Raw genomic sequence first — 27,895 nt, forward strand, 5'->3', positions numbered from 1 at the left:
TTCTACAGTACTGCTTTACTGACTGAAAAATCACTCCAAATAATTCAGTAAGGCATGGTCTGCACAAATCGAATTCACTGAAAAGAAATGACTCAAAACTGCCTCTTTTCAGCAGGGGTGGCATCTCTGTTTGGTAGATTTCATCTCATGGTAGGAATTCCACAATGTCTTATTGCTTTACAAACCTCTTAAGGTAGGACCTAAACATATTACTTAAATTTATATATAAGGAATTTTTATCTCCATCACCCTACCCTTTCACTATATTCAGATAATTCTAACACAGCAAGGCTGCAAAGAGAATTCATATTTTAACTCTTTCCCCGCCAGCATTTAAAAAAAAAAAATGGCACCTAGAATATTTTGTTGTATGAATATCTGAACATGCAATATATATAAAAAAAAACAAAAAAACAAAACAAAAAATATTCTAGCTTAATGCTTTCTGTTTTTATCAACACTTGAATGTGGGTAAGTTTCATAATATATTTTTAACTAAAGCTGAGAAAATTATGCTTTTGTCAAAGACTTTATCCGGATGGGATTCAGAACGATGACCAAAACCTAGATGGAGAAGATTGAGTCCATCAACACCCCCAAAGCTTCACAGTCCTGTACCTTTTTATGGGTTCAACATTTCCTTCACAGTTTTGATTTATATTCTGTTTCATGAGTTCCCCCTTACATAGGGCTGCACGATTAATCGCACGATTATGAAAATGACATTGAAAATCTGCTTAAACAATTTGGCTTCATGCAATTATGAAATCGCAAAGGCTGCGATTATTTTTTTATGCATGGCTTGTCGATGAAGTATGGCTCCAAATGCTGATCCATCTGAAAGCACTGTGAGTTTGAGTTGCTTTTAACATACATTTGAAAAAGCAACACGCGTCAAATATCTTTTCAGACATGAGAAGCATTTATTAACATCTTGTCGAACAAAAGACAACATTTAATAACATGTTTTTACTCCAAACTCACTTCATAATGACAGTTGAACACATCCTTCAGTGAGATGATGTGGCTTCTTACACAGAATAAGGCAGTCATGTGTTTATTAGTCATGTTTAATCAATGAAAGAGTTTCAATCTTCAGCTTATTCAGCTACAGCAATAGTATGATTCCCATACGGATTTCCTGGAATGACATGTGTTATCTAATTCTGCAGCAGGGCATATTTACTAGAAGCATTTACTACTGATTACAGAACCGTACAGCTCTGACAAGCTGCGCATAAAATAATCCCCAGCCTTTGCCAAATCGTGTGCAGTTTAATTGCGATTAATCGTGCAGCCCTACCCTTACATATAATCGGATATAGAAAAGTATGCATATTTGGCATGCTCTCCGAAGGGGAGGGCTCCAAGCTTGGAATTTGGCCTGAACCCAGAGTACTCCCCCCATCCCTGGACGGAATAGGAAATATTTAAGAGTGAGGAGTTGGGGTGGTGGAGAGATGCTGGAAAGCTGTCATAGGATAGAGGTAGGTTGGCTATATTTATACCTCCTCTCGTGCTAATTAGGTTGGTCTGAACGTGTTCCTCTCAAACTTTGTTAATAAAACATTTCATGAGTTTACATATAATCAGATATAGAAATTAAAGTATGCATATTTGGCATGCTGTCCGAGAGGAGGCCTCTAGGCTTGGAATTTGGCCCAAACCCAGAGTACTCCTCCAAAGAAGAAAATAAGCAAGGGACAGCCACCAGAAGACGGATTGACTAGAAGACCCCAAAAATTGTCTGCTGTAAATTGGCAGGCTGGCATTTGCAGGAAGGAGCCTGGCCGCTCGACTGGCCGACAAACAAGGTGCGCGTCATTTTAACCGCCTGACCGGCGAGGCCCACGCAGCATCTGACGGGAGTTCAATGCTCACAGCATCGGACAGGTGGCAGCCGAAAGTGGAAAGCATGGCCGTTTCGACCGGAAGGGCTCCCACAACATCTGACGGGAGCCTGTAGATCACAGCATCAGACGGATGAGCCCCATCGGCCAACAAACAAGGTTCACATGATTTTTTTTTAAATGCCCGCAGCATCGGATGGGAACTAGCCGCTCACAGCATCAGACGGGTTGGCCCCACCAGTGGTCGAACAGGGCACGCAAATCTTTTAACTGCCCGAATGGGAGGGCTCACACAGCATCCGACAGGAACTAGCCACTCAAGGCATCGGATGGGTCGGCCCCACCAGCAGTCAAATGGGGGTGCACAAATCTTTTAACCACTTGACCGGGAGGGCTCACACAGCATCCGACAGGAGCTTGCTGTTCACGATATTTGGTTGGTAAGCCTTGCTAGAAGCCGAACGGGATGCCCGCTTGAGTAGGGGTTTTGTGGGATTGGGTCTGCCCGTTTGACCGGAAGGGCTCTCACAGCATCCAGTGGGAGCTTAGGGAGCTCATGGCATTGGACGGGTAAGCCCCACCTGCAGTTGAATGGGGGCACCCACTGCATTCAGTCGGGAGGGCACAACCAGCATTGGAGGGGGCAGGGCGAAACCATAAGGAATTGACCCCGTCACTGCCTCCGAATTGAGAGCCCACGCTGCAACACGAAGAGGGGCGCCCGGTGGCACAAAGGGGAGAGCTCTCACTGAAACCGAATCGGAGGGCTCAACTGGCACTTTGCGGATGTACTTGAGGGAGCCCACAAACAGGGTGCCCCCCTGCCCCCAGGGTGCCCCCACCTGGGAGCCCGCAGTTGCTGTTATTATTTGAGTTTGGTATGCTGAGAATGTTGGAGTTTGAATAGGGTGGATACGGTGGATTTGAAGTTTCACAAAACATGGACTGGTTAGCTGATGAGGGTTTGATGGGCTTTTTGATATGGAACTGATTAGACCTGATAAAACTTTTGAAAACATCTGATGACCATTAACCAAGAGTTTGGATCTGTTACTGGGAGAGCCTTTTTGGGCTGCTGTAGTTGCTGTCCCTATGCAGAATGAGTGACTGAACACCTGGCTGAATGAGAATTTTTTGTTGTTGTTTTGTTTTTCAGCATCTGAGAGGAGCCTGCAGCTCACGGCATCAGATGGGTGAGCTTTGCTGGCAGGCGAGTGACGTAAGAGCTTTTTGGGCAGCTGTGGTTGCTGCCCCTGTTCAAAATGAGTGACTGGAAAAATTGTCAGCTTGATTGTATGAGAATCATTTTGAGGAGCTTTTGGAACCAAAAACGTGTGACAGGGCGGTTGGAGTCATCTACGAAGAGTGGGTCGGATGGGGATTTGACTTGAGAGCTTCTGAAGTTTAAGTAAGACAAGACAATGGTACGGCTGAATAGGTGACGGGAGATGTAAATGAAGTGGCATTTTTAGCTTAATCTGTTTGCTTTTGCGGTATTTGTGGAGTGATAGCCCGAGTGAAGGGTGGAGATACATCTAGTCAGTATGTCCAGAGTTATGGGTTGTCTAGCATCTGGGTGGGGAGGTTGGGATCTTTGAATACCTTTCATAAGGAGGGAGGTCTGTGCATTGTTTATTTCAAGGGAGGTTATGCTATAAATTCATTTATGAAGGAATTGGATTCCACTGGAACTAGTTTGGAGGCCTTTGATGCTATTAAGATAACAAATAAATGATGAGATGGAGAGCAGGGAAAAATCAGGAAACAGCATATTATACATGATATGGAATGTCTTAAAACCTCTCCTAGCTGTCAGGCATGATTGGAGGATTCTGGTGGAAATGGCTTGGAGGATGGAGCCAAGCAATTCGTCGAGAAGAGGTTTTAGTGGGTGATTTATGGGAAGATCAGCTCAGAATAGTGAGGTACTTGGGTTGGGGTTGGATCCGCCTCTGGAGCCAGCAGCCTGAATTTCTGAAAGGATGTGTGCTTTGATGTTTATGCAAAGGGAGGGGGTTCCAGGGCGTTGGCATTCGTGATATGGCCAGCGGCATTGTGGTGAAGAGAGCATATGATGATTTGGGTTCGAGCAGAGTGTTAGGAGAGAGGGGCGGTGCCGGGGTGAAACAGCGCATTAGTTTAGAATGACGATTTATATACCTGTTCAATAAACTCTTTGAATGTGCATTCACCTAATCTGTATTGAGTATCCAGATGGCATAACTGTGCTTGTGATGGAGCAGTAGTGGAGCGCTCTCGGTGTATGCATTTATTTGTCATTTTATCTGATGGAAATGGAAAGTAAAGTGTGGACTTTGGAGATTTCTTATCCCGAGACCCCCTTTTATGGAGTCTGTTGGATTTATTGGATTTCGGGTTTAAATAGTATACTAATATGTCAGTTTCTTAAGCTCATGTGATCATTGTTTGATTTGTGCTGTCTATGGGGGAACGCTGAGCAAATTATTTCGGTGTAGCGACCGAAAGCGATGCAAAATTCAGAACAGGAAGAACACAAGAAGATTTTGATCTATGTTCTTGAAAATGACTGACAAATTGGCCTAGTCAATTAAGTGATTTGACTCACTGGGTGGGAGCAGAGATAAATGAGGCCAAGTCAGTATCTGTACTTAAAAGTATTTGCGCTCAGATTTTGTTTGCCACTGGTGGTTACGCACAGTTACACTGCGGCAGCATTCAGCAGGACGGGCTAGGGCATTGCTACGTACGGCGTCACGACAGGACTGGGCTTTATTCATTCTCTGTGAGAACTGCACGCCTGAGTTTATCAGCGCTTGCCTCAATCCTAATACCGTTCATTTGTCAATGAGAGAGATGGCCGAAGTATAAGAAGATGCGGGGAGTGTGGCGGATGTGTCACTGGTGGGGGCAATGGTAGTCCTCGGTGTCTTGGTGTGCAGGCCCCCTTTGGAGCAGGTGCTCAAGCCTGGGGCTCAGCGGCAGAACCAGGCGGAGAGGGAGTGATCCTGGAGTCAGCAGGTTGCGGCGGAGGATCCGAGGAGAAGTGAGAACTCATCATCAGAGGGAAAGATTTTGATCTCTGACATGATAGCAATCGAACGGGGCCAAATACTGGAAAACTGTTGTAGGATAGAGATAGGTTGGGTATATATATACCTCCTCTTGTGCTAATTAGGTTGATTATCTCAACTTGATTATCGGTTGATTATCTATTCTGTTCCCTTTCAGAAGATGCATAACAGCGCCCCCTACCGTATAATGGCGGGGAAAGAGTTAATCAACAGACTCAAAATGTAAACATTAGACAGATATCTGCATTTGCTGTAATCATCCTTTTGTAGAGTAGAAATCAAAAGAATATGTGCTGTAGAACATTCATATTAAAATTGTTCAATGTAACAATCTCGAATCTCGCACATGCACCTAGGTAGGAAGAAGAGATCTTTAACATGCAGGGCTGCAAAAACGCATTGCTCTTTGGAGTGAGCAGTACTTCAGGCATTCAACTTTGACACATCTTCAGCTGTCTTATTTCTTTATCTTTAACAGAAGATTACATTGTTTGATTCCCAATGTTAGATATTTTGAATGGATGAAGTAAGAAGAACTAAGCAGCAATCCACTTTGAATCAATAGGCCAACTCAAACCATCCACCTGTCAAAATGACAGAATGAAATATAATGAACAAAACCAAACTGGAATCCACATTTTTCTTGATCTGACCCAGTGTTCGAAGTTCCAGTCAGCATGATGAGACTTGCTGGCAAGGCTGGCGCCAGCGGAGCACTGCAGAAGGGGCGATGACGTAAAGAAAGGGGGCGATGCCGCAACACAAAGTATCCCCAGTTAGAAGAACATTTGTGGCCCATTCACGTATTTGTTGGACTGTAAACAAACCTGTCACTAATACAACTATGAAACTAAAAGCTAATGAGCAAATACAGATAGCAGAGCATTGAATAATATTACTACATAAAACAAAGGAAAATTGCCAAGGCCAATGTATTCGAAAATAAACACGCTTTAGACCACCAGATATAAATACGTCTTTGATACACAATTTCAGTGGTTTAACCATGAATATAGACAGATTACCATTATACTATCACCAGCAAAAGTAATTAATTGTGTCTGCTTTTGGCTAACTACGACCAATTATCTAGCCCTCTAAACCAGGGGTCTCCAAACTTGGTCCTGGAGGGCCACTGTCCTGCACAGTTTAGCTCTAACACCAATTAAATACACCTGAACCAGCTAAACAAGGTCTAATTAGGCATACTAGAAACTTCCAGGCAGGTGTGTTGAGGCAATTTGGAGCTAAACTCTGCAGGACAGTGGCCCTCAAGGACCGAGTCTGGAGACCCCTACTCTAAACAAAAAATATTTCATCATACCTTTAGCCTACCCAGTAGAGCTCAAAATGTGACTGAAACAGACTGTCCTTAACTAAAATGTTGCTATAGTAACCTAATAATATTAATGCTAGAAAGCCTATGCACTTGGCAATTGTGTTTTTTTAAATAGTCTAAGGATAGTCCAGGCGACGCCCCCTCACGGCCCTCCCCTCCTGTGGCGCCAGCCCTGCTTGACACCAGGCAATGACCAAAGACGAGCAACTTGAGTAAAAAACAAAGCTTCACTCTGTGTCTGTATATGTGAAGTTCATAAACCATCTAACAGACACAAGTGAATTAAAGGAACATCAAGAAGCCATCATCAGATTGTTTGAAAAAACATGCATTCTTAAACATAGGCGTCAGGTCTTTCTTACCATCTGCACAAGCTCTAGTTTCAGTAGGCGAGCAGTTCATGCATGCGCGTGAGCAGGCAGGCGGGTTAGGCATCAATAAATAAGTTACAAGAAAAAGAATGAACGTTTGACTCATGAAGCACAGTATGTGCAAAGAAATGAGCATTACATGTTATTAAATACAATAATTACTACCCACTGCCTACTTACTTCCATACTGCGGTCTAGAGATCCTGCACTGGTACGGCACCCATGCTTGCCTGTCCAAGACATGCAGTAGCATAAATTAGAGATGTAACATCCCTCCACTCTAAGTGCCACAAAACGGTTGTAAACACAGAGCAAGCTGAAACTTTTTGAACCTTCTCGGTCACTATCAACATGGCTGCCAGTATTAGCAAATACGCATAAGCCAAGACACATTGCTCAGTGAATGGTTAAAAACAAGAAGCCCTTTTGCTGTCCCCCTACCTGGTTCAGTAGTAACAATTCCAAGGGACAGTTTTAATTTGGCCATACAAATGTAGATCTACATTTACTGTTAGTGGAAACTTTTTAACGTATCAGAATGTATCAGTTCAGCAATTTTGTGACTTTATGCTCAAATCATTTTCACAATGATGGTAGTTATACACTGTCTCATCATCAGTGCACTCAGCATTGGAGCACATATTATAACATAGTGTGAACACCGGCGGAACACCTGCTTGAATGTTTGCCTAATTTGCTCAATGACCCTTAACATGTCCCAGTCTCACTGCACTCCTACAAGTGTTCCCTCTCTTGTCATTTACAGTCAGTGAACAAGCGTGGCCTGGTGGTTACTTGAGAAAAAAAGTACAAAGTTGCTTTTCAGAACCTTCACCCTCTCTTTTCCTCTGTGGTGAAATGAGATGGCAAACTTGTGTACATGTTTACCGCCCTCAGTGACAAAACTCCTGCTTCAAACTGCTACCTGTCTGTTGTGATTGCCTTGTTGTGACAAATTTTGCCTAACCAAACACCCTGAATCAAACTGGGGATGTTTCTACTGTAACAGAGTTTCATAGCATATGTGGGTAACTTTGTGTCTGTGGTGAGCATGCCAATAGGGATGAACCCTTTAGCTGTTTATCCACCATTAAAATGGCCTCACTGGAGTAGGTCTAATGGTACACAATGGTATCACCGAGGACACTGCCATAAGACCCAACAGTTTGGATCTCTTGCCCTGCTCTTAACTGATTCAATCAATTCTGCCTGCATCGTGCATGAAAAAATATTGTCTGTTGCCTCAGAAACAAAACACTTTTCTGAAGGCTTTAGCCTCAAACCTAGCCTCTGTACATTATCGAGAACTAAGTCTTGATGTCGAATTACCAACTCCTCCGAATACGCTAGAATCAGCCAATCATCGAGGTCATTGAACACCCACACACCCTAGAGCGTCAATGGAGCCAGAGTGCCATCCATATTTTTTGTGAACATACGAGGCATCAAGGCTAGGTCGAAAGGAACAACCTTGAACTGGTCAGCTTTGCCTGAAGCAAACCTAAGGTTCTCCCTTTGTCTCTAGACCAACCCTGCTACTGGAGAGTGACCTTCCTGCAGACTTCCGTTCCAACCCTGCTCCGACACACCTGCCTGTAATGTTCAAACAACCCTGAACACCTTGATTAGCTACTTCAGGTGTGTTTGTTTGGCCCTAGAATATCTGAAAATTAAATATGCATCCATCAGATCAAGTTCCTCAGATTCAAGTCCAAGATCGGTTGCAAACCATCATCCTCTTTCGGGACCATAAAATATCAACTGTCAAATCAGATTCCTTCTAGAAAGGAGGCACTTCCTCTATGGCTCCTTTCTCCAACAAGGAATGAATTCCTGCCTCAACACAGGAGCCTCCCGAAAACCGACTATTATGGGGAGCACTCCATTGAAGTGAAGTGGGCATGGCCAAAACTGGATAGAATTCTAGAGATCTTCTAGACTTGAACACAGCTATCTATGTGCAAACATCTCCCTGTCGTAACACTATGGTCATATAAACTACAGCACATCTCCTCCGAGGGCATTGTTGCATGAAGCACAAGTGAGAAAACTGTAAAAAATGCACAGGTATAGTCGTCCGAAATTTAGAACACGGCGAACATGACTCAATATAAGGGGCCAAACATGCACCAAGAGAGTACACCTTGTGGTAATCACAACATTATGTTCAACCCAAAAGGGGAAAATTATACCATGGGGGCACACCCTGTTGTAATCATGACATTGTGATCGTGAGCAATGTTTCCATGCTCCAAGGGTAGCTGAAACATGATGAATCCAATAATTCAAAGCACAGGCAGATAAACCATCTTCCTGAAGAACATAAATTTGAGGGATGATTTCATGAGCACTTACTTTTATGGCATCGGTGACGCTCTGCCTCAGAGGGCAGTGACAGCACCATCAGCCAATGAATTTGTGTGATTCTATATGGGCTTTAGACAATTGTCACACCTGGGGGTTTTCCCATTGTGTAAGCTACTATCGCATTGTTGAGCGAACTCTGGGGTCGGCCCAAATTCCAAGCTTAAGAACCCTCCCCTTGGACAGCACGCCAAATATAGGGCATACACTCTAAAAAAAAAAATGCTGGGTTAAAAACAACCCAAGGTTAAATGTTTGTCCCAACCTGCTGGGTAGTTTTATTTAACTCAACTATTGTTTAAAAATTATTGTATTGTTTGCTTAAAATGAACCCAAAGTATGTTGGAGATTAACATTAATTAATATGTTTAATAAATTAACATTTATTAATAAGTTTAATGAATAATAATAAAACAATAAACATTTATTAAATTGCTTATTAATAAATGTTCACCTTTTGATTATTGTTGCCTCTAGTAATTATGTTTCTGATTTTTAATTTCCAAACTATTTTGGGTTCATTTTAAGCCAGCCATATAGTCATTTTTAAACAATAGTTTGGTTAAATAAAACTGTCCAGCACGTTAGGCAAACATTTAACCTAGCCGCTGGGTTAAAACAACCCAATTGCTGGGTTTGTCCATTTTCAACCAAACTTGGGTTGTTTTTAACCCAGCATTTTTAGAGTGTACTTTACCTGATTATCTGATTACATGTACGTGTGACCTCGTGAAATTGTATATTGATGAATTATTCATCTGCTTAATGATTTAATGCACTAGCACTGCTGCAGTTATATAACAGCAGTCTCTGAAGGCAGAATGCTAGTTTGTAGTGAAATGAAAACTAATTCCTTGTCAAATTAGAATGATATCTTAGTTATATATCATCTGTCATTTTATTTTGTAAAGATATGTTTAGATGTGCAGTCTTATCAACAACATTTGAGCGGCAGCACTAGGTACGGCCATGAGCTGGCGGTGTGAACGCAGCTTTAGATGAAAATGAATAGGGTCAAATTGTAAACGTTAAAATACTCACTGTTTCAATAGTACAGCAACAAGAAACAATGTGTGTTAAGATTATTTTAGTGTAAAATCACGACAGCACTTGTGCAAAATTATTACACATTTTGACAACTTATAAACCCTATACACCATAAAACTTAAAACCCTAAAATGACTGTAAAAGTGATGATTTAAACAACTTTACAGCTCAAATTATACACATTTCTAACAGAAGAAACACGTAAGCACTTTTATAAAGTTATACACTTCACATTTCAGCTTTTAAAACCTCCAAAATGAAAATTTTTTTGTAAGTGAACTTTGAACAGTTTTTTTTGTTTTGTTTTTTTGGCAATCAATATGCCACAAACGCTGTCAATTGAGTATAATTTGTATTGAACATCGGTTGAACAGGATTGTGACTGACCCTTGCTCCACTTTTTGCTGACCCCCCCAAGAGCTCTGACACAAATATTAGTATTGAAAAAAGATTTAGAATACAAACAGTGGATTCCTATGGATCTATTCACACCACGGCTGAACTTTTGCTTGCCAACATTCTTTATTCTGTAAATATGAACTGGACACCTTGTAGGACCCATCATACTGCAGTCATCTAATATTACCAGTGAAACTCAAAACATTATTTATAATATACTGATATGTGAAAATATTATGTTTAAGCTCAACCACTTACGCGGCATTCACTCAACGCTTGACGGAGGGCGTATCTGAAGCTTGTGACCGTTATAGTGATAACGGCCAATCACATTACTTTCCGGTGTTGCAAGAATGCAATTGGCTAACGACTGATCTAGGGTGTTTGCATAAAGCGATCTGATTGGCTGACGCCTGCGCTGGCGCTTGAAAAGTTGAGAAATCTTCAACTTCTGCGCGAGTGAAGCGACGCGATGAAACCCACAATTCAGTCTCACTGGGCTCTAAATATGAAGTGACACACAGGCTAAATTCCTACAGTCATGAAATGGCTATAAGATAATAGTTTAATGCCGTGTGACAGATTGCTGTGGTGCCTAAGTTCAAGCGAAGCGTCAGCGCGAAGTGTACGTGAACGGATCATCTCTTCCGCTTTACTACTAGTTACACCCTGAAATAAACATGAATGAGCATCAGAAGGAATGTTGAAAGATACAGTACTTACTGAGATCCGTATCATGTCTCGTGTAATCAGTTCAATCAATCAGTTTTTCAACAGTGGAAAGACTTCAGTAAAACAGCTTGTGAACAGCATCACGTAATGTCACATTTAACTCAGAAAAGCCGTTCAGTGACTATAAACTCTGAAAAAATTAGTCAGCTAGAAAAATGAACTCTAGAGAGGAGCTTTTTGCTAAATATATGCACCATATAACATATTCATTATATATTTTTTTACTGTTCTTCAATATTCAATGTATGTTTGAATAAATCCGTCATGTTTTTATGACAGCCACCATTTATATTTCAAAAAATGTATTGGAGTAGAACTAGAACACAGCAGTCCCCGACCCAAAACCCATAAAATAATGGCTACAGGATGAGCTGAAGAACAGAGTCCAGCATGGAAGTCTGAATCTGAAGGATGTGGAGGGATTCTGTATGGAGGAATGCTCTCAGATCTCTAACCTTATTACGTATTTTAGAAGAAGATCCAGAGCTGTTATCTTGGCAAAGAGAGGCTGCACAAAGTATTAAATGAAGGGGCGCCAATAATTGTGGAATACATATATTTAAAAAAATATTTATTTTATGATATAAATTTTTTCTTTCAATTATTTGACTTTAATTAAAGGTTAGATTTTTGTGAATATTTTGAATGAAAGACAAAGAGGAGAAAATGCAAAAACAAATTTTCACAGTCAGTTTTGTTCATATTTACCAATATACAGTATATTCCCATTCTGGTTGTGCTGCACATCAGTACATCAGATACAATGAACTCACCTGCTTCAGAAAGATCACGCAAGGAGCTACTGAGCGCACTCCGCTTTAGTCCCTCTCCCATGGCGTAAGTGTCATCCAGACTAGTGCGGCCCATGGTGCCATTTCCCGTCTCTTTCTTTAGTCCAGACATGCTCTGAGACATACTGGGCCTGACCACCCCTTTCTGCTTCTCCAGCTCAGCTGCAAACATTCAAACACACACATTTCATACATATATCATACACATTCACATGGACAACAAGCTAGAGCTGTTTGCTTTACTCATACTTCATATTTCTCTTCCCATAACATACTAAAGCATAAAAATCAAAAAGATCCTGGCATGTCCATTAGAAATGAAAGCAAAGTTAATATGCACTAACACGTTCACTACAAAAACATGTAATTGCAATCAAATATTTGAATCGAAGCCAAGCAAGAAATTAGGATAAATGTAAAAATGTCACAATGCATATCCGATTGATTTTCACATTTCAAAGTGGCCCAGATTGGAACGCAGTGGAACGAAGCCTCTGACCCGTACAATTAAACATGCAAATGACATTTAATATGATTGAATGGCCTTGTCGCTTGTGAAATGAGTAACAGCATTACTGCAAAGCAGAAAATAAGTTAATGAGCCCATGGTTGTCAAATCATAACCATGAAGATGAGTCATTTTTGCAGTTTCTCCTCTCTTTAATCCTAACTATAATTCTGCATCTGTTGGTATTCTCTTTAAAGAGCATAATGCTCAGTGATGTCTGAAAACTACAGGGGCGGCTCACAAAACCTAGTCTGGTAAAGGTGGGGATCAAGAAGAATAAAGGTCTGTTTACACTCTATCCGGTACTTTTCCATTTCCTGGACCTCAGCGATGGATTCTCGCAGGTCGCTGGTGAATTTCTTGCGGTCCTGAGAGTTGGGAGCGTTGAAATTGATCAGGACTTTGAAGTCAGCACCTGGAATGACTGAAGTCAGCCGGATACCATTCGGATAGACTGAGAAAAATAAGAAAACATCATTTTACTCCATAAAAATTCATATAAAGTAAATAAATTATACGCTTATCTGGATTCTTATGGTACACACAGCATTATGCAGGACTGAGAGTGCAATAAAATGAAGGAATGAAATATAATTCTTTTTTTATTAAGTCAAAAGCAAAAATATCAATAAATCACTGAAATAAACTACATAAATGCATCACATACAGTATCCGTGCTGCGACTAAGTAGACTTATTGTCTATCTGTGATTTATTTGTTTATTTACATTATAATTTTTGGTGAATTAATACATTAATAACTGATTCCTTCATTTTTAAATGACACTGAAGAAAGATTTCTCAAAGATTATAGTATTTCATATTCATTTCTGATTGTGTATGTGTTTCTTACACTGATTCTCAAAGAGCATCACTTGCATCCCATACAAAGAGAAAGATTGCCTGAAACTATATGTCACTGAATTTTTCTTCTTTTGGAAGATCTTGGTAACCTGTCACAAAAATGCAACAATCACAGTGATCAGTAGCCACATATCTGTACATTATCTGTATCATCTTTAATAGACATTGTAACATGGTGATGTCATTTGTTATGTGTATCTTTGCGTTCTCTCACCACCAGGAGGTCATTAAACAGGAAGATCTCCCGCTGATGCTGGCCGAGTTTTTGCAGTCTGTTTGGATCCGGGACCTCAAACAGTCTGCAGTAGCACACGAGCCTGCGATGAGCCTGAGACAGCACCTGCAACACACACACACAAACATGTTTGTTTCTCTAGCATGGTGGGGATGTTCCACTGACGTCTATTTATTTTTATACTGAACTATAATATTTTCTATGCCCTTGCTGTAAATGCAAACAACAGATAAACTGTTTTTGTATTTTTATAAAGACATTAAAGGGGAGCTATAATGCCCCTTTTCACAAGATGTAATATAAGTCTCTGGTGTCCCCAGAATGTTTCTGTGAAGTTTCAGCTCAAAATACCCCATAGATAATTTATTATAGCTTGTCAAATTTGCCCCTATTTGCGTGAGCAACAACACGCTGTTTTTGTGTGAGTCCCTTTAAATGCAAATGAGCTGCTGCTCCCGACCCCCTTTCCAGAAGAGGGCGGAGCTTTAACAGCTCGCGCTTCGGTTGCTCAACAACAACAAAGCTGGAGAATATACGCAGCCAAAATGATGATTGTCAGTAACGGTGTGACACTGATGGAGAGACTCAGGAAGCAGTTACAAGTTTTAGAATGCAACTGGACATTTCTGAATGGTTAATGGATAAATTTATGTAGTTGCTGTGGAGTTGATTCAACTCATTGTCTAGCATGTGCCGTCATGTTAATCTTTTAGCAAAACCCGTATGGACGCCCACTATACATGGCGTACCTGTTTGCCAAACAGAGCCATACACACCAGGCTAACGTTTATGATTGCTATCAAATGCTGTGAATGGTCTATTATTTTTTCCAAAATATTGCTCAGACAGAAACGCTCCTTTTTTAGCAATCAAGCTTGCCAGGGTCAACTTGCAGGCTATCCAAGCTAACAAGATTCTAAATAGTGTTCAGTGCAGCCAACGACAGAACAGTTAGCATGCTTTGCTCAAACTTTTGCAATGGTGTTAGAACTGGTACACCGTTGTCGCTTGCGAAAACAAAATGGCGGTGCCGTGGGTAGAAACGTGCAAATTAAGGGGCGGTAATATTATAATAAGTTTCCCTTCTTATGTCACTAGAGGAGCTAAATCTGAGCAGCTCGTTTTTTCACATGCTTGCAGAGAAAGGCTTACTGAAACAAAGTTACTCTGTTGTCCTTTTTCACGGGGACCCGATTATAGCACTTAAACACAAAAAAAGTCAGATTTTCATAATATGTCCCCTATAAGTATGTTTTTAAGCCATTCTTTTCATGAGGACTGTTGGCTACTCCCCACAATGTAGCTAATTTTACACATACACCCACACATGTTGGGTTTCCATGTTTTATGTGGACTTTCTATTATTATACTGAACAAACTGTATATTCTCTTCCATAACCCTACCCCTAAACCTACCCGTCACAGAAAACTTTCTGCATTTTCATATTTTCAAAAAACATCACTTAGTATGATTTACAAGCTGTTTTCCTCATGGGGACCAAAAAATGTCCACACAAGGACAAGGGTTTCGGATATTGCCTTTTTTTGGGGGACATTTTTTCTCCATAATGTAGGGTTTACCAGGACCACACACACACACACACAAATGATTTGCCACATACATCATGAAGTATACTTACACATCCAAGGCCATGGTGAAGCGATCCCATCTGTAACGCAAGAGTTATATGGGTGAATCGTGCAATTCACTGATCATGATATAAAATTGTATCAGAATTGTTGAGAAATGATAAGACCTCTTAAGCTATGACTGACAGACTCTCTATCTTCATTAATTACATGGGCAGTATCTGGGGAAGTCTGTATCTTTTAGCAACTTTTAATACAGTTTCATGAACTACAGAGAGCAGCATTATGATAAACGTAGAGTCCGACCGGGTTGAACTTACTTGCTTCTTGCCCACAATGAGTTTCTCCACCTTCTGCACCTGAGACACATGGTCGTCATTTGTTTTGAGCTCCTTCTTTTGGATCCGTTCATAAATCCCAACCAGCATCTCCCGAGGAATGTCCTCTCCATCATCAACCCCTTTCAACATACACATACAAGACTATAACACAGTTTACAGCTACTAAATTGGCATGTCATGTCATTCCTTATTTGGACTCTTCTGTGATCATGTATCAAGTCCAACTGAGCTGTAGCCATGGACTCATCCTTAACGGATGTGATTTACGGTTATGAATGTCAGCTCATTTAATAGAGTGAAAGCAACGGTGTGTTTCAATCAAAACCTCGTAGATTCTTGATGAAGTCCTCAAGCTTCATCTTGCGTTCCAGCTTGACGTTGGGGCTGTACATGTCTGTGTTGAGGAGGATAATGGCGAATGCCAGGATGAAGATGGTGTCAGGGTTACGGAACTGACGGACCACGTCAGGATTACAGATGCAGTAGCGCTGGCTAAACAAAGACACGCCACAGATCATTCTATCTCTGATGAATCACGTTAAAATCAAATGCAATGAAAATTATCTTTCTACAATTAGTGATGTAGCATCTTTGGGTGATTGATTATCTTTTAACCTTATTTATTTGTCATTTCTAAGTTACTTCATAATGATTTCAGAGATAAAAAACTGAATTAAGGTTCAGTATAGTAGATATATGTTTCGTGATGTGACAGCACCTGTAAGCCTCGATCAGGCGCTCCACCTTCTGTGCCTCCCCCTGAACCCGGATTTGAGCCTGGAATTTCCGCAAAGCTTCATCCAGCTCCATCCCTGAGAAATCTAACTCATCCACCACACAGCTGCAACAGACACACATGACTTCAAATGTCACATCTACACATGCCTGTGACATACAACAATTGGCACTTTGCATAGTATAAAGTGAAAAACTACATTTATCTGATAACACAATGGGTAGCAAAAAGGGTATGAAGTAGTATGAAAAAAAATGCAAATACTTACTCTAAAACATCCCTATTAAACTGTTTCTGTCTGTTCCCGAGAAATTCACCAATCATCTGTCTACTCAAGCCTTTCCTCTGCAGCAGGAAGTGGGCCACACCCACGGGCGTGTCGGGAATAAATCCCCTCTCCGTTAGGTACTGTATTCCCTTCTCTGGCTTTCTGAAAGCAGATGATCAGTTGAAGCTAACCAAAGACAGCACTTCTGAAATTCCCTCTAAAAAAGGACAGGTTTCATTTGCATATACACACAAACACAATTATTCAAGCATGTTTCCATTTTGATTCCTGTCATTATTTGTACACTGGCAACATTCTCAGTGCCCTTTGTGTCCCCTTGACTTACTACTGAATTAACAGGATACTTACTGAAGTTAATTGAGAAATTGGACAGCAAAAACATGTAAAAATATATATTTTTATTTTATTTTTATAATTACTTCTTATTTTTTAAAGGTAAAGTAGGTAGTTTCTGTGACTCTTAGTGGCACTTAGCAGAAAGCATATTTTGCAAATGCCCCTTTTCGCATGTCACACTTCCCCCAACTCAAACATCACAATCACAGCTCTTATGGGTGCTTGTGAAGGCATGTCTCAACAGGTAAAAGTAGCTACTTTCAAGAAAAGGTCCAACATATTAGGAACACTTTTTGCTGTATTGCCATTTGTCATGAGTTAGCAATTTAGTGAGTGTCTCGTTTATAAATAAACCCATCCAACTTATCCGCACATGGCACATTTTTTTTTACATGACGCACCACAACTATTTGAGGCTGTCTACATGGCTTGCACTCCTGGGGGTATTACTCAAGGTATGCTGGATTCAAAAACGTGTCTTTTTGAAAATTTTAGACCTGGCCTGCCTCACCAACTTCCCTGACTGCTCTCTGTGTGTTTTTTATTATTCCAGCACAAGCGGTACAAGGCATGCCTGCCCGTGGATGGTCCTCTGGGAGATTTTGCCGCTTATGTGGAGTGGGTGCTGGTGAATAACGGATCTCCGTTCACCATCTGCCTCACTGAGGAGGAAATCACCAGCCCCACTCCGGACCCAGAGCCCAGCCAGCCGCCCCCACACCCTGCACGGAGGCTATGCCAGAGCCCACCGCAGACACGGAGCACCAGTGCCCCGGAACCTGAGCCCAATGGAATGTCTGACCAGGTGCGTTAGCCAGCTACACCGTCTGTGCCCGTGGAGTTTGAGGGGATGGATGGAGCCCTGCCGACACTCCCGCCACTGAGGCTGAGCAGCAGCTGGCCTCTGCGTATTATTATGAAGATTTGGAAGAAGAAATTCCCATCACCACTCTTCACGCCCAGCTCCAAGTCTCCTGTGTCCTTGCTGGTCCCGCCCAGCTCCAAGTCTCCTGTGTCCCCACTGGTCCCACCCAGCTCCAAGTCTCCTGTGTTTCTGCTGGTCCTGCTCAGCTCCGAGTCTCCTGTTTCTCCAAAGATCCTTCTCAGCCTCCCTCTCCCACCTCCTCTGCCTATAACAGCCAGTTCCTCTGCCCCGCCACCACTGTTTCTCTTCAGTCCCTCAACTCCACCTCTAACTCTACTCTGCAGCATGGATCTACTTCGGGTCTTCCAGTCTCCAACTCCACCTTGGCAAAAGGATCCCCTGGCTCCGCCTCCAGTCACCGAGCCCCTCACTCCACCTTGACTCTTCGACCAGTCGGCTCCACCTTAGCTCCTCCTTTGGCTCCACCTGGGACCACCATCCTTATGGCTGATGACGTCCCTCCCGCTCTGCCTTGGTCAGTTGTCATTCTGCCTGTGCCACAAACTTCCAGACCTTTAGCTGCGCTTTGTCCCTCCACCCCTTCGGCTCCGAGGGGCTCCGCCTTCCTTTCAACTCCGCTTTGGTCCTCAGTCCCACCAGCTCCACCTCAGTCCTCTGGCACCCTGGCTCCACCTTGAATACATGTTGCTGCGGCTCTGCCTCGGTCTCCCCACCTGCTAGACTAGCCACATCCAAACTCCCCACCTGCTAGAGTAGCCACGGCCAAACTCTCCACCTGCTACAGTAGCCATGCCCCCAAACTCTCCACCTGCTAGAGTAGCAATGCCCAAACTCTCCACCTGCTACAGTACCCATGCCCCAAACTCTCCTTCTGCTAGAGTAGCCACGCCCAAACTCTCCACCTGCTAGAGTAGCCACATTCCCAAACTCATCCTGTAGGTTGTAGCTGGAAAGAGATTGACAGATCTGAGTAAACTGCTCTCAATGTTTAGATGGTGCCTGGGGGGCTCAATGTTTTTACCCTAACCCATGAATGGCATACTAATAGTAGTCAATGAACAATAAATTGTATGTAAATAGAATGTATTTTAACATAAAAAAATCTTACTTCACCTTTAAATTGCTTTTCTGCTAATTTGCATTTTATTTTAATCGCCATGACATTGTATTGATTGCCATAGCTTAGATAAAAAATTCCCCTTAATGACATTGAAATATGCTTTCACTGTCTATTTTTTCTAAAAAAATTTTTTTTTTTTTTTTTTTTGTGGCAAATGCAGAATTTGTTCCTGCACTTTCTGTTCAACCTTGTTATGCTGTGACATTTCATACTTAAGTAATGCTTTGATATTTCAGACATCATATTTGAAGGACTGACATCATGAAAGTCTTTTTGAGCACATGGAACATGGATCTCTCTTACAGTCTTTCTTAATATATCATTATTAGGAAATGTAGTGTGAAGCAGTAACATTTACTGACTAAGACCATTCTTAGCATTTTTTGCTCATTTTGATCACTGCGTGGTATTCCAGAAAGCAAGGTTAACTTACTGTCACATATACCCTGAACTCTCGGTTGATTAACCAAAAACTTGCTTATTCAAGATATGCAGGTTCCAAAACTGTGGTAAGTTCATTCAACCCGAGTTAACAGTGAACACACAAAGACATTCTCAACCAAGCTTACTGGAGTCACCATGGAAATGGATGCTAAAAAGAAGCGCACCATATTTCTTCTTTCTTCTTCTTTTGTTTAATGGCAATTTACATTCTTAGTGCATATCGCCACCTACGGGGCAATCGTGCAATCATTTTTTAATCTTATGTTTTAATCTTTAATCAGTTTTTTTTTATTATTGTGAACAAAATTTATATTCTTTGTTTGATGCTAATTATTAACTTAAAAAAGTTTGCTTGAACTAAAAAAACCAGTCTGTGCTTGCAAAGATAATATGGCTGTATAATTTTTTTATGTTTAGGTATTTTGGTTCCACATTTCTTGTAAGGTAAGATGTATCACATATGTATATATATATATATATATACTAGAAATATATAATATTGTGTGAAATCTGTCATGCCCACTGGTGCCTCATCATGCGCTGAACACCTCTGAAGAAAACTAACCCTGGAACATGAGCTAATCCAGCAGTTTGTGTTCAGAGAATAAGCTGCTAAAGCTACTTACATACCCTGAAAGTTACCTCAGGTTTTGGAACCGAAAGTTGAGGTTATCCGTTTACTCTGAGTAAACTTACCCAGGTAAGTCACATAACCTGTTTTCTGGAATACCCCTCTGATCATCAACCCTGAAATATTTTACACATAATTACAGGGTTGGCACGCAACATGTTTTAAACAAGAAAAATTCTAATGTTTTATTGATTTATAATGTGTGACTTAAAAGGCTCACCAAAACTGAGCGATTACATATCTTGAATGGGAAATAATGGTTAAGGAAAGTTGTCATCCAATGTATATGGCAGTCACAGGCCTGGTACTGCGAAAATGTGATTTCTTGAAAGTTCAAGGTTTTGCCAAGTTTTGTGAATATCATATTATTCCTCACTCATGCTAAAATTAGACAGAACTGGTGATAAAAGGCATAAAAATATTATTACAATTACAGATTTCAGCCCGTTCACACAGAAATGATATGCACTTCAAACCAGAGCCCATACCCAGTTCTTCTGGTGAAAAAATGTGTATTTTGTGTATCATGTCAGTGAAATACATACTTATTGAAGAGGTTGAGGCCAATGCGGTATTGTCTCTTGCGCATGAGATCACTGCTGAACGCTGGAGAGTCCCAGCTGTTGCGAGTGTCTTTGTGGTAGGTCTGCTTGCTGAGACTATCTCTAGATGAGGATTCTGAGTTTATTGTGTCAATGGAATTTGAATTGCTGTTGATACTGTCATTGTCTCCATCTGAAAATTCTGATTCTGTCTTGCTCTGTCGGTTGCCGTTGGTGGCCAGGTGGCTCTCCACCTGCCGGTGTCTAAGTGGCTCTTCGTCTCGAGAAAGGGAGGGAACTCTAGGAGGTAGTCCATGTGAGATGTGTTTGGGAATGGCCTGTGGTCCTGCTACAGTCCGTTCATGAATATTTTGTGGCTGGACCAAACTATGCTCAGAACGATCGCTTATATCTGCTGAGCTGTCACTGGGAGGCTCAATGGTCAACAGGGGTAAGTCCATACAGAGCTGTGAATGCCCCTGGCATTCGAGGGATGGAGTGCTCCTGTAGCTAGTGTCCGTGTCCAACTTGTCATCCTTGGCCTCCATGGACCAATACTCTTGCGAGGAGCCGACGGACTGTGTGTGCTGCTCAGACTCGGTGCTGGATGGCTGATCTATAGAGCAGGAAGGCTGAACCAGTGGAGAGAGCTCCTCTTCATCGATAAATAGTGTCACGTCACAGATCTCATCCAGCTTGTGGTGCTCATCAGGCTGAGGGAGCTCATCCTCCTGCTGCAGGCCCTCTTGACAAACTGTTTGTTCAGGCTGGATCTCCTCTCTGCGTAGACTACGGCAGTTCAGTGCATCGTCAATTGACTCTGCCAATGACTTTACTTGCCTTGAGAAAGTGTCCTCTAGCTCTGTGATTGTATCTGTTAAATCGTTTTGGGGTTCTGGGGCCTCCAAAATAACGGGAACCTTCTCTCCAGCCTGCACCATGGCTCCCACTTGGCTGGTATCATCCAGGAGAGACATTTGCTTCCCCTCAAAAACAGAGCCGTGGACTTTCTCGGGTCCTTCAAAGGAAAACTGCATCCTCATGTTGGATAAAAGAATCCTGCGGGTCATGCGGTTCTCCGACATAGAACTCCTGAGACGTTCAAAGTTCTTGTTCATTTGGTATTGGCGGAAAGCTGTCTGGATGGTCCGTGCAGCATGGCGGGTTATGAAACGGCCTCCATATTTCCGCTCAAGCATTTCCACCTGGGAAAATCAGGAAATATGCGATTTAGATGGTATCACAACAAAGTGATTAGGGTTAATTAGGGGGTACAAACCATTTAAACAATAGTGTTTACAGTTAAACAAGATGAGGTCTATTTGAAACACACACAACACTGGTAATACTCATGCGGAAAATACAAAATGCATTATATAGGTTAGTTCAAACTTCGGGTCCAATACTAATTTTGCCCTGAAACTTTACCTTCTTGTCCTGAAGGTCTGTGGAGAGCTCATAGCTTTCAGAGAGGGAGCGTGAGCGTTTGATGGCCTCCTCCTCTGCCTGCTTGCGGAGGATAGATTGAGAGTGTTGTAGTTTGGGTCGCTGAGGGCGCTGTGGGCCTGGCTGGATGCTGTGGCTGTACGCTGAGCCTTCAAACTGGTCGGGACTCAAGGAAGAACTGTGAGTGACAGGGCCATGGCCATATCCTATGCTGGTGTCCAAGGAAGGGCCAGGCTCGCTGTTTTGAATATTCCCCTCCACACTAGACAAGACAGGAAAGCAAAACATGTAATACACATTGACATGGTACAATGGGTTTCATTCATTAACAAAGTCTGCAAGGTTCTCATGCAAACTTTCTTTTGGCTTCAGAACATGTGCTTATGTGCAAACATTTTTTTCTGGTAACACTTTATTTTGATATTCCACTTTAGACATTCTGCTAACTTTGACATTCTAAGTAACTTTGCAACTACATGTCATCTAGCAGTCATTAGAGTATTAGTAGACTGTCTGCTTAATATCTACTAACACTTTATTTTGATGCTCCCAACTGACATTCTACTGACTATAAGTAACTGAGCAACTACATGTCAACTTATTCTACTAACCCAAACAATAAACTAACAGTCTACTACAGTCTACTAATACTCTAATGAGAGTTAGTTGACATGTAGTTGCAAAGTTACTTATAGTTAATAGAATGTTTAAAGTGGACCATCAAAATTGTGTGTAACCTTCTAACCCTTTCTAATGTTGATGAATCCATCCAGTTCTAAATGAGCAAGTGTACAGTCATTAGCAGCTCTCTATGTCAGTACTTCCTAGAGGCACACCAAAGCCTTGTTTCCACCAAAATTACCCGGAACAATTTGTCCCAGGAACTTTTTTTGGGGGGTATTCCAAAAAGCAGGTTATGTGACATACCCAGGTATGATTAAGGGTAATTAAGCTGATAACCGCAGGAACCAGCAGAGCAGGTTATGTTCCAGGGTTAGTTTGCTAATATAATTAATATAGTTGTATAAATGTAACTAAATTTGTAATATAGTTGTAGTTATATATACAATATAATATTATGCAAATATATATATATATACATATATATATATATATATACAGTATATATAATAAAGCGCTATTATAAAGCGGTAATGTTTAAATGTTTATTCAATTCTAATATATCTATTTATTTTACTGTCATCTCACATGGATCTGTTTTTTTTTTCCCTTTTTATAACAGGACGTTTTCTATGCTATAATTTCTATAATAAAATACATATTTGATATTAAATAATTAGCATCAAACAAACAATATAATTCTTATTCTCAGTGAATAAAGATTACTTATTAAATGAAAAGATTGAAAAATTATTGCACAACCACCAAATAGGTGGCAATGTGCTCTAAGTAGGTTATGTAAATCACCATTAAACTAAAGAAGAAGAAGGAAGTAGAATGGCACGTCGCTCTGTTGAGAACGTCTTGTGTGTTAACCGGGAACACACTCTGGGTTGGCTGAACTTACTCCTGGATGCGTTTTTGGAAGCAGCATACCTCGAGTAAGCAAAGTTTGGGTTAATCAACCGAGAGTTCAGGCTATATGTGACAGTAAGTTAACCTTGCTTTCTGGAATACCCCCAGGAACCTTTTTTACCCAGACCTGTTGCTGTCTGTGTTTCCATCGCGGTCTAAAGTACCATGAAGATAGTCCGGTGACGTAGGACTGCGCGCGACTTTCCAGCACCTGCTGAATTTTGTCCTCTGCAAATAAGCTTAATAAAGCCTGAACCTCGTCGTCGGTCTATCGGTCGTAATTTTTAAACTCCATTGTTGATTCGAATAGCAAACAACTCTTACTCTTACATTTTTAAAACAGAGTTTTAAAAATGGTGGTTGAAATAAAATGCTGCGTGGAGTCAACCAATCAGCATGTTCAGCACCCAAGTCCCACCCCCAAAAGTTCCTGAACTTTGAAAAGTACTACCTCGAGAGCAGGGACTTTTTGAAGGGGGAACTTTTACCCGGAACTTCATTTAGACCTGGGTTCCTGCGGTCGAAACACACTGAGTACCACCCCAAAGTCCCTAGTTCCTGGGGTAAGTTCCTGTGGTGGAGACAAGGCTCAACTGTACACATTTTCAAACTCTTCCTGATCACTCGCACCTGATTCGACTCATCAGCTCATTAGTAGAGACTCCAAGACCTGAAACTGATGTTTACTGTTGGTGTGCCTCCAAGAACAGGGTTGGCAAACGTTGCTCTATCTCTAAAGATGCTCTCTTACCCAAGATCTTCAAGTTAAACCAAGTGTCCAATTCCCAATAACAGCTGAGATATAAAAATATACTAAATATATTTTCGTGATTGCATTTTCATGCTGAACCTATCCCAAATTGAACTATCATGACTTAGAGGCCACTTACACTAAACCTGTTTTGGTTTAAACGTCATTTAACTTGAGTGCTACAATTTTTGGAATGACCAGACACATCCATCTAGCGTTACCATAGAAAACTATTTAAAAGCAGCGCAGTGTAATGCAAGAGCCTATTCTGTGCGAACAACCCTTCTTTTCGCATTTAAAAACACAAGATGCAGGGCAGTGGAATGAAAAAAAAAAGGGATTGAATTTTTAACACTTTCAAATGGGACTCCTGGTCATCCAGTTCCTGTGCTCACACTCAGAATCATGATGGGACAGTCTGTGGAGCTCCAGTGATGTCACCTGTTAGATCAGACTGTGGTGCAATGTAACTTCATCAAAATTAGAAGGTAGTTAGAGAAATCATGCTGTTTAAAGCTTCACTGATCACTCCAGAGAAGAAATTCTCCTCCTCATTTGTCGAATAAGATGCAGTGTTCTGATGGTTTGCCTATAAAACATAACATTCGGTTGTGTTCATATTCAACACTTGTGAGATTATTGCTGATTACTTATTAATAAATCATAATTTCAGCTTTAAAGGTATTGCACACACAGGTTTTAGGCACAAATACATGCATGTTTAAGCCCTGTTAACATGTGAAAAGCACGTATGGCCTGATTTCCAAGACTAAGCAAACTAAGAATATGAAATATGAGCCAACATATAAAAAGGCTTGCTAAGGAAAGGATCAATATTATTATTGCTCATACTTCGTCCTGCACTGTTTGTGCCATAGACCTGGATGATACAATAAATCATGCAGCTTGTGAATGAGAGCTGGGTTGATTTTCAAAGACAAGACAAAGATTCAAGACAATGGGCTTAAATTGAGTAATGGACAAACCAAAATATCATAGAGATATTCTGGCTTGGGTCTATTTGCATTTGGTCTACTAACTAATAACCTCCCAGAATCCTCTAGCCACCAAAAAGAATACATAGCAACTACTCACAACAACTTAGCATTGTATTGGCGAGTTAGCACAAGTGAGCACAAGTAGCTTTTTGGTGGAAATGTATAATAGATTCTCATCAATATCCAACAGCTGAGGGGAAAAAAAAAAAAGGATATATAAACTAAAACATCCTTCTGATAGCAGACTTGATTGAAAATCTTCAAGTATCCCAGAGAACAACTGAAACAAACATTTATGGTAAAATTAAATTATGTTTAGAGGCTTAACCAGAACTGATTCAAATCAAATTCTATTAAATATACTGAAGTGATTGAGTTAAGAAAGTTTTTCTGATTCTATCCAGCACAAGTAACAGAAGACCTGTTTACACTGCATGAGACACGTGTCCTATATTTACATTACTTTAGACCTCAGTCAGAGCATATATAATCTTCCATATTTACATGAACATTACTCACTAACTCTTACTCTCTGCAGCTTGTCGACGTGAATGTCGTCCAAAGAAAGATCTCCTGCCAAAGAAGTCCAGTTTCTTCTGCTTATCTGCCATTACGAGCCAGAAGTTCAAAGGGCAGTTCAGTTTCCAGCACAGAGCCAAAGTCTGCTCTGATAAAACCAATCATTTACAAATCAGCACATCAATCACACTCTGCGTAGAGCCACGAGCTGGCCTGCAAGTAAATCATTTTGCTCAGATCACATAGAAAAGAAACTTCCTTCAACAACTTCCTCTTTCAGGTTTAAGATCATCCCTGCAGTCACATGCAGCACTGTACAAACAACTGTAAACTGACACAACAAAGCAGCATAAGGGAATGACTTCAAATGTAAACTCAGCACACCTTTTTATGCAATGAAGTGAAATGCAGTTGAATTACGTCTTTTTAAACGTCCTCAATTTAATATTTTGTTTATCAGTTTTATAGAATGGCAAAATAAAAAGGCTTCTATAAACATACTGGTATAGCCTAGTCATAAGAATAGCATTAGTAAGTAAATAGTACTGGTATTGAAATGTCAATGCTTGCTATCAGATGCCGCTTTTCAATACCAAGTCAATGTAAGTACAGCACAGAAATGTTTATTCCTAATTATGACGTATGTCAGCATATTTAAAAAAAGGACAACAGGGTTAAGATCTCAGTGACTAGTGCCACATCCACACATACATACATACATACATACATACATATCCACACGTAGAGTACATGCAGTCATGGAGATGTGCTGTTGACAAAGTAAAATTCACACTTCTTGCATAATTTCTCTAGAGATGAATCTCACGCACCATCTGTCCTGGCAAACACTGACACTTTCCTCTCTCGCGGGTGGCGAGCCTGCCTAGTGTTCAAACACAAATGCCAGCACACAGTTTAGAAACCATGTCATATCAGTGAGGGTGAGATGAGGAACAACAGTGCGCATTTACTGACGACTTGTAACGTATTTAGAGATGACTATATCATGTAAAGGATAATGATGCAGCGTGCAAAATATTATTAGGGGAAATTTTATTTTAATTTAGCTGTTTTAAATTGACCCATGACCACAATCCCTGTCATTTGTTGACCAACTTTTGTCACTTCTGTCAACAATTGCTGAGACAAAGCAACCGGATGTCATTCATTTTCAATGTTTGGTGACACGCATGACAAAGTTGCACAGCACAGCTCAGATTTAGACAGTGTGAATGCAAATGGTGGACAAAGTGGTTCCCTGTACTCTCACCGGACTTAAAACTCGGCTCTTTTCACAGCTTACGCATGCCTATCCTCTACCCTCATCGGAGCGGTCTCTAGTGTGTCAAGATTAGGGCACACTTACCATTTTCTCAAAGTAGTTTGGTATCATCTGTATGAAAATTAGCTAGAGAAACTCTATGGCCATATTATGTTTTTCGTTTATCATATTTTATTAATATTTATGTTCTGATGTTCTTATGTTTTAATCATATTATGTTTTATCACATTTGTGTTCTGCACACAAGTATATAAACAATTTCCATTTCAATGTAGATATATTATTAGAAATGCCTCTGTTAATGTTGTTTAAACTAGTGTGTGTGTGTGTGTGAGAGAGAGAGAGAGAGAGAAAGAGAGAGTGTGTATGTGTGTTTGTGTGTGTGTGTGTGTGTGTGTGTGTATGTGTGTGTGAGAGAGAGAGAGAGAGAGAGAGAGAGAGAGAGTGCGTGTGTGCATGTGTGTGTGTGCGTGAGAGAGTGTTGGTGTCAGCTGTCGTTCAGGAAAAAACATGCAGAATCAACATCCCTAGTTCATATATTTCAATTGTCAACATAAAATGTTGATATCTGATATCTATCTTTACAGTGTTTTTTTTTTGTGATGGTAAAAAATGGCAAAGCAACCAAACAGGTGTCACACTGTACCATCTAACAGGGGACCAAAGGCATTTTGTTTAATAAAATCAATATTCACTGTATAAAGTGGTGACCTGCAATTGTTATCTTAAAGAGCTATTTCTTGTGATAAAAAAAATACACTGTAATAAGATTTTTGCATAGGAAGCATAGAAAGTATCTATAAAGAGAGCGCGTTAAATAAGGCAAATAATATTGTGAATGATAAGAGGCGTCCTCTCGCCTCTGCTTTTGAACTGTTGCCATCTGGCCGACGGTA

At 40.9% G+C, this 27,895-nt stretch overlaps 1 protein-coding gene across 7 annotated transcripts in view; it reads right to left on the reverse strand.

The window, feature by feature from the left end:
- Positions 1-27,895, reverse strand: part of LOC127504428 (IQ motif and SEC7 domain-containing protein 1-like) — an 83,137-nt gene that overhangs the window by 930 nt on the left and 54,312 nt on the right. For 3 of the 7 annotated variants that reach the window (XM_051878967.1, XM_051878966.1, XM_051878968.1), the window contains exons 2-13: positions 21,896-22,175; positions 20,471-21,672; positions 16,488-16,649; positions 16,202-16,324; positions 15,809-15,975; positions 15,463-15,602; positions 15,193-15,222; positions 13,532-13,657; positions 13,307-13,406; positions 12,747-12,908; positions 11,929-12,108; positions 6,573-6,843 (exon numbers count right to left, since the gene is read on the reverse strand). In XM_051878967.1, coding sequence (XP_051734927.1) covers positions 6,749-6,843; positions 11,929-12,108; positions 12,747-12,908; positions 13,307-13,406; positions 13,532-13,657; positions 15,193-15,222; positions 15,463-15,602; positions 15,809-15,975; positions 16,202-16,324; positions 16,488-16,649; positions 20,471-21,672; positions 21,896-22,175 — 2,767 coding nt within the window. In that variant the 3' untranslated portion in view covers positions 6,573-6,748. Of the gene's footprint in view, positions 1-1,389; positions 1,509-1,554; positions 6,844-11,560; positions 11,765-11,928; positions 12,109-12,746; positions 12,909-13,306; positions 13,407-13,531; positions 13,658-15,192; positions 15,223-15,462; positions 15,603-15,808; positions 15,976-16,201; positions 16,325-16,487; positions 16,650-20,470; positions 21,673-21,895; positions 22,176-25,727; positions 25,969-27,895 lie in introns of those variants that run through there. The other 4 variants (XR_007927376.1, XM_051878969.1, XM_051878964.1 and 1 more) reach the window with 4 other exon arrangements.

This window comes from Ctenopharyngodon idella, chromosome 22 (assembly GCF_019924925.1).
Source record: "Ctenopharyngodon idella isolate HZGC_01 chromosome 22, HZGC01, whole genome shotgun sequence".
Lineage (NCBI taxonomy): Eukaryota > Metazoa > Chordata > Actinopteri > Cypriniformes > Xenocyprididae > Ctenopharyngodon > Ctenopharyngodon idella.